Source organism: Mesoplodon mirus, assembly GCF_964341445.2.
Source record: "Mesoplodon mirus genome assembly, chromosome: 3".
NCBI classification, from domain to species: domain Eukaryota; kingdom Metazoa; phylum Chordata; class Mammalia; order Artiodactyla; family Ziphiidae; genus Mesoplodon; species Mesoplodon mirus.
The window spans coordinates 126,162,190-126,177,445 of record NC_138978.1 but is presented as its reverse complement, the minus strand read 5'-3'; the positions used below and the strand labels follow the sequence as shown (position 1 = coordinate 126,177,445).

The window sequence follows — 15,256 nt, the reverse complement described above, 5'->3', positions numbered from 1 at the left end:
AAATAAAAACAGCCTAAGGGGGAATTATGTGTTGACCATTACCTTCAGCATCCTGAGCATTTGTGTACAACATTCCTTTTCATGGTGTCTAACCACATCTCTTCTCAGAAAGCATAAATCTCAAAAAAAAAAAATTATCCTGTTCTAATTAGGCAGGAAAATGCACCCAGAGTTTTTAAAATGTAGACATCCTGTGATCACATTCCCAACACGAGGCAGCTTCACACCTTGCATCTTCCATCAACCCCAAAAAGGTGGCGAAGGGCTGTGGATGTGGAATCTGATGCCCTTTGCGGATTAAGTTGGTGTTTAAAGTGCAGCACTAGTGAAGCAGGGAACATGAGTTCAAGCCCTATAATTGGACAACTGGATTTTATTCAGTTACTTTTGGAAAAAAAGACCACAATTGGAGGCACTGTTGTGGGATACACAAGAATATCAAGACGTGGCTTCATGACAAATAGACTCTGCTTCTGAAAAGGAAGAGGCCTAACCCAATTGTTCAACAAGAGATGAAAATATGCAAGATAGATGTAGGCAAGCAAACCCAGCTCATCATACCCACTTGTTCAGAATAAAACAGCTCTAACTCCCTTGTTCTGAGAATGGGTCATCAATTGTAACATTTCAAAGAAAAGCAAATCCAAGTCATTGTTGGTGTATGTGATTAACTCCCTTCTTATGACTATCTCCTTTTTCTTTCTTAATCCTTGATTTAGACCCTCATTGGACAAGGCCCTGCAGTGGCGTGATTCCCTGGACAAGCTCTTGCAGAGCAACTGTAAGTCTGAAGTATCTGTATAAAGGTCAGGGGAAGGACAGAGGCAAAAAAAAAGCTTTAGGCTGCCCATGTCCTTCTTCCCCAATTTTGACGTTTCTTCAATTTTGGAAGAATGCCAGGGGAGTGTAGTTATCTAGCTCATGGCAGAAGAATGTGAAAATAAGCTGTCCTGAGGACTCCTGAGTGCAGGTTGCATTCCCATCTGTCCTGCTTACTTGTGTGAGCAGAGCTAGTGGCTTGATCTGTGTAGTTCTTAAAATTTTCATCAGTAAAATAGAGATACTGCCTCTTCCAGCTTGGCCTCATAATGGCTTGCTGTGGATTTGGTGTAGCAGGGTATATATCACTGTACTATGAGGAATGGATTGGGTGTATGTCCCAGTTGAAATTGTTATTAATTGTTTTTGTAACCTGCCATGGGTTGTTAACCTCCCCTAACCACAGTTTCCTCTTCTGGCAGCAGGCCTTTTATATCTCCATTCAAGACATGAAAAAAGTGCCAGCAAGAACTCCTCTCCAAGCTAATACCAATATACCTGAGCACCATTTGCCTCTCCCCAATACAAAATCCTTACTGATTCCCAAGCCTAAAGTATCAAGTTCAAATTTCCAATGTTTAGGATTCTCCATAATAATGATGATATGGCTGGTCTGCAGTCAAATTGAACTGTTCTCCCTTCCATATAGGATTTCTACATGTATTCCCTTTGGCTGGAATACTCTGTATTCATATCTCTATCTGTTGAAATTCTCCTCTCCTATAAAAGTGAATCTAAATACTAAATGCCTAGTCTTCCTTGACCGTCCGGAATGATTTATCCTCCCTCTGAGGTTCTAGTGCAATTTGTCTGCACATTTTTATGCCACTGTTACTTGCTACATTGTACTCTGATCATAGCCGTCTCCCTCCTATGACAGATTATAAACTCATTGACAGCCAGGATTTAGTCTTTTTCTTCTGGATAATTTCACAACAGGAAGTGCACAGTAATAGGAAAACAAATATTTGTTGAATCGCTCGCTCTAAAAATAGGATTCAATGTAAGATATCTAACCTATATTTTTCCATTTTCACCACAAGAGGGAATATGAAACTTTGTTAAATGCTTTGCAAAAATAAGGATTTAAAAAATATTTCCCACAGGACCATCAAGATTAATAGACACAGGGTAAATAGCAAAGAATATATGTTGAATTGTATACAAACTTTTTTTATTTCTTGTTTTTAGTGAGGTAATCTTCTGCTTACCTGTGACAGAATCAATATCTTATATTTGGAGGCAGAACACCAAAGCCTCTGATTTGGAACTTTCTCAATATTATCCACTTTTTATTTTCTTTTTATTTCTTGTGTTAAACAGAGTACCCAGTCCTGATACATATAAAGTGTTCCACGAATGCTTATTGAATAACTGGGTTAATGAATGACTTCATTATCCTTCTAGGACACAGAAATTCCATGAAGACAACTAGGAGAAAAATATTTATGTTTATCAATTGACTTATTTATTGTGTTACACAGTGGTTTTAGGGCCAGTAGCAACCTGACACATGACATATTATATATTATGAATTCTACGTACCCTGGGTACAGGTATTTATTGCTACTGTCAACAAACCTGAGAATTAGCAGAACCATTTCCATGTTTTTAAAACCATTAAAGAGAAGGATATATATTTATGTGGCCATATAAAATCCTTTTCAGTCATACTAATCCTTAGGGCCACATGTTCATATATTTCAGGCTTTCAGGAGACAGAGAACTATTGGAATAAGTTAAGCCAGATGCAGTTAGTGTTAACACCTTAGCATTTGTTGAGGGACTGAAGTTTTTCAGCTTGCAAATAGATGATTTTCATGATGTGAGCTTGAGGCCTGAGAGTCTCACAATAATATTTTCTGCTTCTTAGAGGGGAAATATGTATATGCATGTGTGTGTAAATATATATAAAATTCACAATGTTTTATTTAATTAGATATATTTTAAAATTATATATACTATATATGTTATATATATAGTATATGTCTGTGTATATATGTGTGTTCTTAAGTTCCACATCATTATCCTCTTAAGTAATTAACACTTTTAAGACTTGGGCTATTTCCCCAAGCAATAAATGGAAAAGCATTTGATAACTGTTCTAGTCAAAATTCATTCCTTGAGAAGATATCTATCCATTCAAACTAGCATGAATGAAAAAGGGTTTCTGGTATGGATACAGAGATCTCACAGAAACAAAAGAGTGCCATGTTCTATGGGAGGTGATGCCATGAGCGAATAAGACAGTTTCTCCCTCCCTCTGCCTCTGTTTCTCTGTTCTGTGTCTCTGTCTCTTCCGCTCTTTCCATTTTTCCCTCTATCTCTGCTTCTATGACTCTCCCTCTTGCTGTGTCTGTCTCTTGCCACTTTGTCTCTGCTGCTCTCTGTCCAGCTATTTCTAGAAGAGGACTAGTGGAATGACAGGCATGCCCAAGTAATTCTACCCCAACACCATCAACCTAAAGAAACAATTTTTGACCTATTTCCCCAAACACCAGCTTTCGTGCATTGTGAATAAATTTTAAGCCAACGTTGGCAACTCAGTTCTTATGAGATATCCTTATTTGAATCTGCAAAAACTAACGGTCTATAGCCAGAACTATGATAGTTCTGACATTAGCTGTGATTGATGCAGAATAGGTAATGAAGAAAGATACATTTGAAAAATGTGTATTTAAAACTTCACAATCCCTTCTTGCATGTTTGATTTGATAAATTAAATCATTTAACCTCAAGAATAGCATATTTGCTGATTTATGAGGAACATTTGGCATTCTCTTGTGCTAATGTAAAATATTGATTCAGTTCCCCAAGCATTTCTTAAACCCACATTTTTCTTAAATTTTCTTGAGTGGAAATGAAATCAATTGGTACCAAACCTCTAAAAAAAGATGGTTAAGCTGCTACTCAATCTTTTCTCTTCCACAAGATTCCTCTTTCTTTCCTCAGTTTTTAAAAATCTTTTTTTAATTGAAATATAGTTGATTTACAATACTGCACTGTGTACAGAATGATTCATTTTTTACAGATTATATTCTGTTATAGGTTATTACAAGATAATAACCTATTAAACCTATTAAAACCTAATAGGCATTACCTAATAACCTATTAAAAATAATTTTTAATAGCCCAGTGTATTTGACTCTGTTCTGAAAGAACATCAATTTCTTACGTTTTTGTCTTCAGTTTTATATATGGCACCATCTGTTTTCTTTCTGAAGGTCCATGGGGCACATAACTGATGTATCGCTTTTTAAACACAAAAACAGATTGCACGTGGGAGTTTAAATAAGACAGTGACATTAAACTCTTCCACATGACTGTCTTTAGAAGCAGACGAAGAATGAAACACAACCAAGTAGTGGCAACGTTTTTATGTGAATCTTTTTGCCCCAGGAGTTCCAAAATGTCAGAACATTTCCTTGAGACACTCTTGAGATTTGGACTCTTGCATGGGGAATGGAATAACCTGGCTCCTGGCTCCTCTTTTTATTTTCGTCTTTGCATTCTCTTTCTGCTTCTCTTCCTTGTTTCCAATTTTATCCCTTCTCTTTTCTGGCTTATATTTATCATCATCTTACTCACTGGTAGCCACAATTCCCTTTAAAGCAACAATTACAATAATAAAAGCAATAGCTTATATTTATTATTCACCATGTGCCAGGCACTGTCCTATGCGTTTTGCATTTATTAGCTTATCTAACGATTTCAATAATTTTAGGACTTACGTACAAAAACAATCCGTATTTTTTCAGAAAAGGGAACTGAGACATAGAGAGCTTAGGTAACTTGCCCATGAAATAAAATACTACAGCAATAGCAAAATCAGTCATTTTATTTTTCCTTAATGTTTGTATTCTTCAGTTTTGAGACTTGGGAGGAAACTTTTGTCTCAATGGGTCTTATTTTATTCAGTTTGAACCTCTATTAAATGTTAGACCCACAGATTTAGACTAGGAGGTGGGATGCTTTCAAAAAAAGGGCAAAGATAAATGAAATTCAAACCTTGAACTCAAATCATCAATAGCCTCCTGGGAAAGATAGCCATAGAAACAAATAATCCGAACAAAAAATGAGAAAGTGATCTCTCCTCTTATGATGATAAAATCCTCAACAGCAAGTTGGAGGTACTGGGTAAAGGCTACCTTGTATATGAGGCAACATTTGAGTTGAGTTTTGAATGGTGATAAAGATTACTTTTAAATTGGGCATGAGTAATAATGATGAAAGTAAGCATTTATTGAGCTATCATTATGTTCAACATCATGTAAGAGCTTTCCATGAATTATTTAACCCTTATAACAACCCTGTCAGGTAGTTTGCATTAGTACCCCACTTACCAGATGTGACAACTGAGGCTTGGAGAGGTTAGATTACTTGCCCAAGTTACTGTAGTAGTGTGGTGTGTAAGGATCAACCTCCAGGCAATCTTAACTCTAGAGTCCATGCTTTGAAAATAAACTATGTAATGATATTTACCAACTATTTGTAACGTTTCACTATTTTTCCTCTAGGAGAAGAGATTTGTGCTAATCTACTTTTCACTATTTTTTTCCTTTATGACAGTTGGACTCGGATTTGTCTTATACTCTTTTTATTTTTAAAAAGGTTTTATAGGTGGTTTCATTTTGTTCTTTGGCAGGGTTGTTATTTTATTTTACAGGGATGTCAAAAGTTACATCACTCATTAGGGCCAGCTCTGGAATTATAATGTGGGTCTCACAACCCAGAGTGTTGCCACCAGACCAGAAGATCAGGTGGGTTTCATCTACTTCTTAGGAAAAGGATGCCCGAAGATGTGTGTGGAATGGTATTTTGAGGCTCTGTGCAGGCTCAGCAAGGAATAATGTAGGGATTTTTTAGGGCTGTGTACTGAGATCTCTACTGGGGTGTGGAGTGGGCAGGGGAATAGTGTCAGGCAAAGAAGACATATGTGTTCCTCACAGAATAGAGACTTTGGCCTAGAATAGATTTGACTCTGACCCAAGAGGACTTCCTCAGGGGTAATGGGAATTCCTCAGGGTCTCTTAGGAATGGACCAGTAGAAAACCAGAGGTTAAGGAGGAGAAATCATCTGGGGAGTGGCATTAGAGGGTCCTAGGAAGGGACCCTCTAGAGAATCCTCAAAATCCAGATGAGAGAAAAAATAGCTTTAAACATCTCCCAGACCAATAAATAAATAATAAATCCACTTTATGAGTCTTGATTGAGAGTGCGTACATTGACAAAAAGCCTTGAGATAACATCATGGGATTCAAGAGAATGATGAAACCAGTACCCAGGAAATGGACTCAATACACTGGAAAGTTATTTTCCAAGTGCATTTTCTGTATAGGACGACTTGGTAAATGTATGGTAAATGTTAACGTTGCTGTGGAATCCTGGAATGTATCCTCAGGTCATAAATAACAATGTTTCTGAGGACTAGAATTTTATCTCTACCTTTTTCAAAGATGTGGAGAGGGCGATTCAGAGTGCCTGAATCACCATGTTGTGGGGACATGGGGCTAATGAGAATAAATTGGCCCAGACTTATTCTGTGAAGTTATTGCTTTGTCTACAATCTTAGACCTGATTGTGTGGGTGCTCATAAGACTTCATTCCTATTGTCATTTCCCAGTAGCTAGAAAGTGCCTGGGAATTTTCTCATTTCAACAAAGACTACCTGACACCTTTTGTTTAAGAAACAATGAAAACTTTAAGAATGACAGAGAGAGAATTTGGGGGGTATTTCTTCTTTCAGCATGTACCATTGACTCCCGCGCCACTAAATGTTAACAAATAGTGCCGGAAATATGGTGGGAAATACGGGCAGAGAGAGAGGAAAAATACATGTGATGTTATCCAGGTAAACATTATGAAGTGGTCTCAAAGTAATTCTTCTAGCTGGGTTTCTAGAGAAAATTGTTTATCATACCTACCATCACTTCCCAATGTATTTTTAGGTGTTGTTCAATAAAAAATGTTTTTAGGTTAAGTACAGGGAGAGGGGATTAAAATGCAAAGTGTCTTGTTTGGATTCAGAATCACTGGTGACCCTAATCCAATTAATTATAGCTTAGCCATTCTGTTTCTTTAGAACTGAATACAGTTTCAGGGAACTGTGAGGGGTATGAAGACAATAAAAATGCACAGAAGGAAAATTGAAAAAAGACAACCATATATTTCAGGCTTAATCATTGCATTTTGTGCATATTGTATGAAATCAATGTATTAAACAATGACTAATGAATGAAAATTTAGAGTCCATAAAAAGGAGTAGGGAGAAATACTCAAGGGGAAGGGAAATAGATAGAAATTAGGTCAAAGGAAATGAATTCAGTACATGAATATGTCTGCAAGTAAAACTAATGAATTGCAGAAGTGTGTCCTGATGCGGAACAAGTTAGAAAGGTGGACCCTGATATACTGGTTATAGTCAGTCCAACCTTCTGCCCTGAGAGGCAAATGACATGCCAGGCATGCCTGTAATTGTGAAACAGTCTGTGGAAAACTAGAATTTTCTCTCCTTCCTTTAGAAATCTACTTTCCCTGAATAGTAAATGGACATGGAGTCTCTGTCAGTACATATGCATTTGTTAGAATTTGGGTTTAAAAAAAAGCATATATATATATATATATATATATATATATATATACAGAGAGAGAGAGAGAGAGAGAGACGACTTTAAAAGGAAGAAAATATTGAAGATATAGAGTGATTTTTCCTTTGTTCCTCACCAGTGCCTTCCTAAATCCTGACCTTGCCTTCTACTTATCTACCACTTTGGAGGTTAGAGCTGGAGGGGTAGGAAAGAAAAAGAAAACAAAAGGATTAGGCCCAAGAATCTCTAATATGTATATATATAGATGATAGATAGATGATAGATAGATAGATATTCATATATAGATGTATATATATATTTAAATTATAAGCTGAAATATATTCTACATGAGCAACAGTGCACTGAAAACAGAATCACAGTAGTTATAATTATACTGAATTTAATAGGTTTATAGACTGATGTATAATTGATAGGCATGGTAACTACTCTGTAAGTGGTGACTTCATTGGGCCCCTTCCCACTCCTCCTTCAGGTCTCAAATGGAATGTCACTTTCTCATGGAGGCTTTCCCTAAACCTAAAATGAGGTTAGGACCCCTTTTGTTACTCTTACTATCTTTCGTATGGTTTTCTTTTGTTGTGTACATTTATTTGTGTGTGTTTCTTCATTTTCTTTTCTACCTCCCCCAGGATCTATAAACTTCATTAGGGCTGAAACTATGTCTATTTTACTTACCATAATTCCCAGAACATGATATTTGCTCAAAAATCATCTGTAGAAAAAAAAAGACTGTAAGTAGTTCATACACGAGAATCAACATTAATGTTACTTATACTATCAAATCTAGTTTTAAATGTATTTTTTTATTTTTGGTAATTGATAAGTATCCAGAATGGCATTAGTGTTCACAGTGTCCCTGGATGTTGTATACAGGTAAACCTTTATCACCTAAATATAGACTGTCTGGATTTGAATCCCAGCTCTGCCACTTACCAGCTGGTTAACTAAGGGCAAGTTACTTGATCTCTCTGACTTCATTTGTAAAATAGATTTGTAATGAGGAGCAAATGAGTTAACTTTTGTAAGGTTATGGCATAAATGAAGGAATATATAGTAAATAAACCTAGGCTACAACATGGGATATAGTGTTAGATAGATAGATAGATAGATGATAGATAGATAGGGTGAATACATTTCCTCGAATAACCATTTTCCTTGCTAGACGGACTTGCCAGTTTCAAAAGTTTCCTGAAGTCTGAATTTAGTGAGGAAAACCTCGAGTTCTGGATCGCCTGTGAGGATTACAAGAAGATCAAGTCCCCTGTCAAGATGGCTGAGAAAGCAAAGAAAATTTATGAAGAATTCATCCAAGCGGAGGCTCCTAAAGAGGTTGGTCCTGATGGGAAGGTGGGTGAGTGTGGTCAGTGGGGGTCAGCTCAACAACTTCCCAGGAAGGATTTCCAACTGCAGTACACTTTGCAGCTACAGGCTATTCCTATTTGAGAGTGGGCCACCTTTCGTAAGTGCCTACTGAGTGGAAAGGCAGAGCAATACAGTCGAGCAGGTATGAACTTGAACTCTGTTTAGACCACTTTCTAAGCAATCATGGGTCTCTTTTCAGTAGTATGTAATCGCAAGTCAGAATGATACTAGTTGTATGATCTTAGATAAATTATTGAGTCTGTCTGAACTTAGTTTCTTTCTTTGGGAAAATGAGGGTAATGAAGACTATTTTTGCAGGATTGTTGTGAGGATGAAATTAAAGAGTGGACGTGAAAATATATATCTCAGCATTTGAACTAATGAATGCTTACTGAATGTTTCTACCACTTAATTTCTTCTCTCTTCCTCTTCCCCATCTCCTCCCTTCCCTTTCTTTTTTTATGAAAACTCTCTCTTTTCCCTTCTATTCTCCCCCATCCCATTGTTTCCCCCAGGCCTTTTCCATTTACACTCTAGTCGGGGGAAATAGGGTTTCTACTTACAAAAATCAAATGATTACAAGATAATAGTGCTAGAGATGTCAGAAGACAATGTACCATTAACTGACTGCTAAAGACAAGATGTGTGTTGATTTCAAAGAGGATTTGGGTTAGTTTATCTGCCCTTTGCTGTTTATGAAACTGAATTGAAAAAGCTTTCTGTGGAATTCAGGATGGCCTCAGCAAGACCTGTTCATCATGTTTTGGTCAGGTCACTAACTTCACATTGTACCCCATAAACTAATCTGGACATCAAACATTTCATCAAGATTTGGGGCCAATCACAGGGGTGATCTGAGCAAACCCTCTAGGTAGGCAGTAATTAACTTAAGATTATTTGAGAGAGGAAATCCCCAGTATCCTTTTTCTCTCACAGGTGCTCTAGACTCTTGAGGTCCCACCATTTGATATTTATTCCTTTGGTAATGCATTATTCATCACTGATCCTTTCTGAAAGATAAATATGTTTGAATGGATGGACAAATTATATACCTAATACCAATAGATGAGCTCCCGCCATGACACAGGAGGTGGAGGTCAGGAGCATGAGAGTATAGAGCACCATGGGTCAAGGTGGAGAAAGTGAGAGTCCTAAGATGGAACTGGGCTTAGTCTTGCTGTGGAATCTTATCCAGATCTCCTCTTCTACTCCTCAGGCTCCCACCCTATACATATATGTTACCTTCCCCTACTTCTGATGCCTTTTGTGCTGGGACATTATTCTTCTATCCACGTGGAATCTCTATTTGTGATGTTACCAAGTAGATTAGTATTAAATTTGACACCCATTTCCTGACTTCAACTGATCTCCCATTTCCAGCCTGTCTTCTTACCAACATCATTCCTCTTTACAGAAGTCTAGGATTTGTTGCAATATCTGCACATTGTGGAGACCCATCTGGACTATTGCTGTGAGCTCCAGGAAAACATTGTTCTCGAGGTTCCTTACTAGAACATTGGTGGTTATCATGAAAATATGAGACATTAAAAATGAAGTTTCAAAATAAACAAAATCCTGGCTGAGTTACTAGAACACACAAATGGTGGCCCTCATTATGAGGACCAGTGAGCTCAAATTAAAATAGCCTTGGCCTCCAGCCTCTGAGCTGGGCATCAGAGAGAATGAGAATCTCACTCCTGACACATAATAAACATTCAGTGAATATTTGTGAAATGAATGGGTGCAGATGTCCCAACCCAGATCTTTCTCAATGTGTAACTTTGGGCAAGTTTCTCACTAAAGCTCTCTAATTCTCAGTTCCCTTAACTGTAATCATCTGACATATATGTATGTGTACCTAGAGGATGTTTAATAAATTGTAGCTGTTATTTTTAAAATTCTCCAACTCTTGTATTTTGACCCCCAAATTTACTATTTCATTTTGATGACCAGCAGATTGACCTATAAAACAAATTTACCCAGGGAAATAGTAATCTAAATTTTCTTTCTCTGAATATTCACCTCAGTTCTTTTTTTTTTTTTTTTTTTTTTTTGCGGTACGCGGGCCTCTCACTGTCGTGGCCTCTCCCGTTGTGGAGCACAGGCTCTGGACGCGCAGGCTCAGCGGCCATGACTCACAGGCCCAGCCACTCCGCGGCATGTGGGATCCTCCCGGACCGGGGCACGAAACCACATCCCCTGAATCGGCAGGCGGACTCTCAATCACTGTGCCACCAGGGAAGCCCTCACCTCAGTTCTTTAAGATAAGGAACTGAAGGAGAGATACAGTTGTAAAAAAAATTGGAACTAAGATTAAAAAAAGAGAAGTGACCCTGCGCAGTTCAATAAGTAGAAAACTCATATATTGCAAATTTTCAACTGTCCATATTTTAAATTAATGAAAAATATTTTCTTGGCTTTCTAGTAAACAGATGAGTATATATCAAAATGATTCATTAGAGGAGCCCATGCACATAAAAATAATAAGATAAATAGCTGTTTTTGCTGGTGCATACAATGTGTTAGAAAGTTTTAAATACATCACTTCTTTAAAAAATAGGATTAGGAGATAATTTTATAATTTTTAGAAATGCAACTATTTGAGTAAGACTGCCCACCTAGCTCAGTATATATTTAAAAGAAGGAAGAAACATCGCTTTCGTGTGGCAGGAAGAATAACAGACTGAGAATAGAGAAATATACATGATAACCTCACCTCTGTCCCTCTCTAGCTGTTTGTGGGCCTGTAACGACCTCTCTGGGTCTCCGAGTCTTCACCTGTGAAGGCAGGAGTCAGACTACCTCACCTCTGAGGCTGTTTCCAGTGCTGCCTGTATAGTCTTCCGCCATTCCTGCATAAAGCACACAGGCCCCTCTCACCTGTGGGAAACATGTCATAGCCTCAACTCACTTCATCCTGGACCTTCAGTCACAGTCACTCCCGTGTGTTCTGGCCTGGTACTCCCCAATCATGTTTTGTCCCTGACTCTGACCTAAAGCTGCTTCATAATTCTCTGAGCCCAAATAGCTTTTCTCAGTAACAAGAACTTCTAGCAGCCCAGGAGAGACCTAAAACATTTTCTCATGTTCCAATTCAGAATTATTAGTTGACTTGTTTCTTTCTCTTTTACATGCAGACACCTTAAGAGTCATTAAACATACGTGATGTACAGTGATTTCTCTCAAATCATACTCAGACAAGCCCAGGCAGGCTGTACACTGTACAACTCCAGGGGACCATTTACACGGACCCTAACATGAATGGTATCCCTGGGAGTAGCTCGATGTAGTAGCCCTGCATTCAGGACAAATACGCCATAATGCCTTCCAACACTGCAGTCTACTGGGTAAAAGCAACATTGCTGGGCTTTTGAGTCTTCTCTCTACCACTTATGATCTTGGGCAAGTCACTTAACATTTCTGTTCCTCAGGTGTAAAATGTAGGTGTCAGTATTGCCACCTAGAGTTGTAAGATTCAATGAGTTCATAGCACAGTGCCTGTAAAAGTTAAGTTCTCCGCACTCAGTAAGTATTAGCTGCTATTGTTATCATTGTTGTACTAGAACCATTGTTTCCCACTTAGTTTCAGGAAAAGACCAAATTTCTTTATTCTTCAAGAACCATGCAAAAGGTCTTGGATCCCTGGTCAGAAGTTCTTTCTCTCTCTTCATTCTCCCCACTAGGTGTGAAACCAAACACTGTGGTAGGAGGATTGTGGGATTAGGCATCAGGATACTTGGATTCAAATTCAGAGTCTCTGCATTCAAATACATTTATTAGTTCTGTGATCTTGAAGAAGTCTCTATCTGTCAATCTATCTATCTATCTATGTATCTATCTTTCTCCTACAAAAGGAAAGACTCATTTTTAGGGTTATTGTGAGGATTATGTGAGGTCTGCATGTGTTGGCTGCTTATTTCTAACAGTGGGTGTCTAACACTGGTTGATCTTAATCTGAGTCATGCATTTGTTGAAGCATTTGTTGAAGTTGCCTTACCCCACTGCATATAAAATAGAAATGATATTTCTCACTTTCTATGACTCTCTTCCCCTCATGTGTTATACTGGTGAGAAATTCCACTTCTCTCCCAACCCCTCCTCAAATCCCACAACCTGGTTGACTCAGTGACCCTGTTTCCTGTCTCACAGGTGAATATTGATCATTTCACAAAGGACATCACAGTGAAGAACCTGGCAGAACCTTCCCCAAGCAGCTTTGATGTGGCCCAGAAAAGAATCCATGCCCTGATGGAAAAGGATTCACTGCCTCGCTTTGTGCGCTCTGGGTTTTATCAAGAGTTCATCAAGTAGGAATGTAGTTGGTCTGTGAGAATCATCCCGACAGTTATTTCCTCCACAATAACCCTGCACTTTCCAGCAACCCACATATTTTCCTATAGCAGCTTGCTCAGAGACTCTCAAATGGAAAACCCCAGGGAGTGTTGCTTCCTCCTTTGCCCACATTGTTTTGGATGTTTATCTATTGCCCAAATGCCTTCCTTTTCCAATTTCCTCTTCCTTCCCCCATTCTTAATTAAGCTCTACTCTTGTATGTTGTTGTGAAACTCAATCAGAATGACAGAAAAAATATCAAAGGAAATATAAGATAAGACTATGATATCATTGAATGTAGGTCCATTTGGTTTAGATAATGGATCTCCACCTAAATTGGTATGAAAAAGAATGTGGATGTGGAAAGACCAGTTTTAACTGGGACTAATTGATCTCATTTTTAAAAAAATTCTGATCCATGAGGGGGTCACCCCTCTCATTATTTCTGAATTTGGTTAGTAAAAGTTGCTAAGAATTTTATGAGGCAGAGCCACTATTGGATTTTTTAAGCAAATACATTGTTAAAAAATATTGATCTTCTTCTGAGAGCATCTTTGTGTTAGCTAGAGATTATAAACAAGAGATATAGATACATAAATATGCTGTGTTTATATAAAATCGATCTGAACACCATCCATATATCTTCTTTCCCTATATTTCCCTCATACTTTCCCGTGCATAAAGTTACCAAATTCTGTATTAAATCAATGACCTGAGATTGACAAGGGACTACTTTATACATGTATCTATGCCTCTAGTATATAGGCACAAAGTTTCAATTTTCAAATTATTTAAAATTCGTGTGAGTATAAAATTCCAAAATTTCTGATTCCAATCATATAAAACAGGTGTTACTCATTGCAGTGGTCTCCCACCTCAATATCACGAGGGCTGTACACTAAGATGGGAAAATCTTGCCAAGCCTAAAATGGTTAGTTGTCCTATGATGCCATCAGTTTGTTTAGTAAATGATGATTATCTTTAAAACACCAAATTATCTTTGGAAAACTTAATTTGACTAAGTACAGAGACGTTCTAAGTGAGACAAAATTTTAAAGTATCCTGCATTTTGCAAAATAATCTGATCTTTTAACAACCCCTCACTTCCCTCCTTATTTTGCTCCCTGCATTAATGAATTGTATTTATAGTCAAAATGCACATTTATACCCCTAACATGCCTTACACACAGCCAATTGATAAGCCATGGTATTTTTAGTAGGTTTAAACTTTTAATTCTGTATTTCATTATTATAAGTCTTGCTAGAATTTTTTTTCTTATCTTTAGTAGATTTGATTAAACAATGATTTACATAATCTAGTAATAAAGAGAGTCAAACCATGTATGAGTATAACCAAGGTGAGGACACTGGGTTAACTAAACAAGTAATTTTTAAAGGATTAATAAAAATCTGAAATGTTTAAGTAGAAGACTACATTGTTTAGTCTTGTATTTACTCCCTTTGTTTCTTTTTTTCTTTCACACACTCCTAGTTTCACATGTTTGTAGCCCATTTATTCACTTAATTCCTAAGAATATTGAAAGTGAAGCAACTATATGACTGTATTCTTTGAGTAAACACTGACTGTATTTGTTGGGTTTTCCTTTTTTTTTTTTTTTTGTATTTCAAAGGCTAATGTGTCCTTCCTGAATACTTGCCATTTCAAACTCTGAAAATGGGTCGGAGTGACTGGGTCTACTGCCAACTCTTGCTAGTCTGGTATGATTTCATTCATATTTGTCAGTATTGCTCACTTCAAAGAAACTCCGTCATCAAGCAGACGACAGCTAGGCCAGACCAACATTGTGAGCATGAAAAAGAAGTTCTCACCATGTCTATTCGTGTAGGAGTGACAAGCAACTCACAACAAGAATTCCTAGCACAACCATCCTCAGCAACTGTCTATGCTGCTCCAAATCAGTATAAAATCACCAATCCTTTACTTGCTAATGCAGCTAGAAAATTTAAGAACTGAAGAATCTAGGTGAGTTTTTTTTTCTTGAATGCCAAAACATTTTTAAGAAAAATTTTGATGTCATTAATATTTCAAATATTTTATTCATATTATTTGAAACAACAAAATGCTTGAAAATACCCAGAGAATTAACTAGAGATTACAGAGTTCACCAAGATGG

General features: G+C 37.4%; 1 protein-coding gene across 1 annotated transcript in view; it reads left to right on the top strand.

The window, feature by feature from the left end:
- RGS5 (regulator of G protein signaling 5) overlaps positions 1 to 14,550 on the top strand; it is a 48,552-nt gene extending 34,002 nt beyond the window's left edge. Inside the window, exons 3-5 of the mRNA XM_082613466.1 lie at positions 720 to 781; positions 8,590 to 8,756; positions 12,939 to 14,550. Of these exons, the coding sequence (XP_082469592.1) occupies positions 720 to 781; positions 8,590 to 8,756; positions 12,939 to 13,100 (391 nt within the window). The 3' untranslated portion in view covers positions 13,101 to 14,550. The remainder of the gene's footprint in view (positions 1 to 719; positions 782 to 8,589; positions 8,757 to 12,938) is intronic.
- Positions 14,551 to 15,256: the final 706 nt, after the last annotated feature.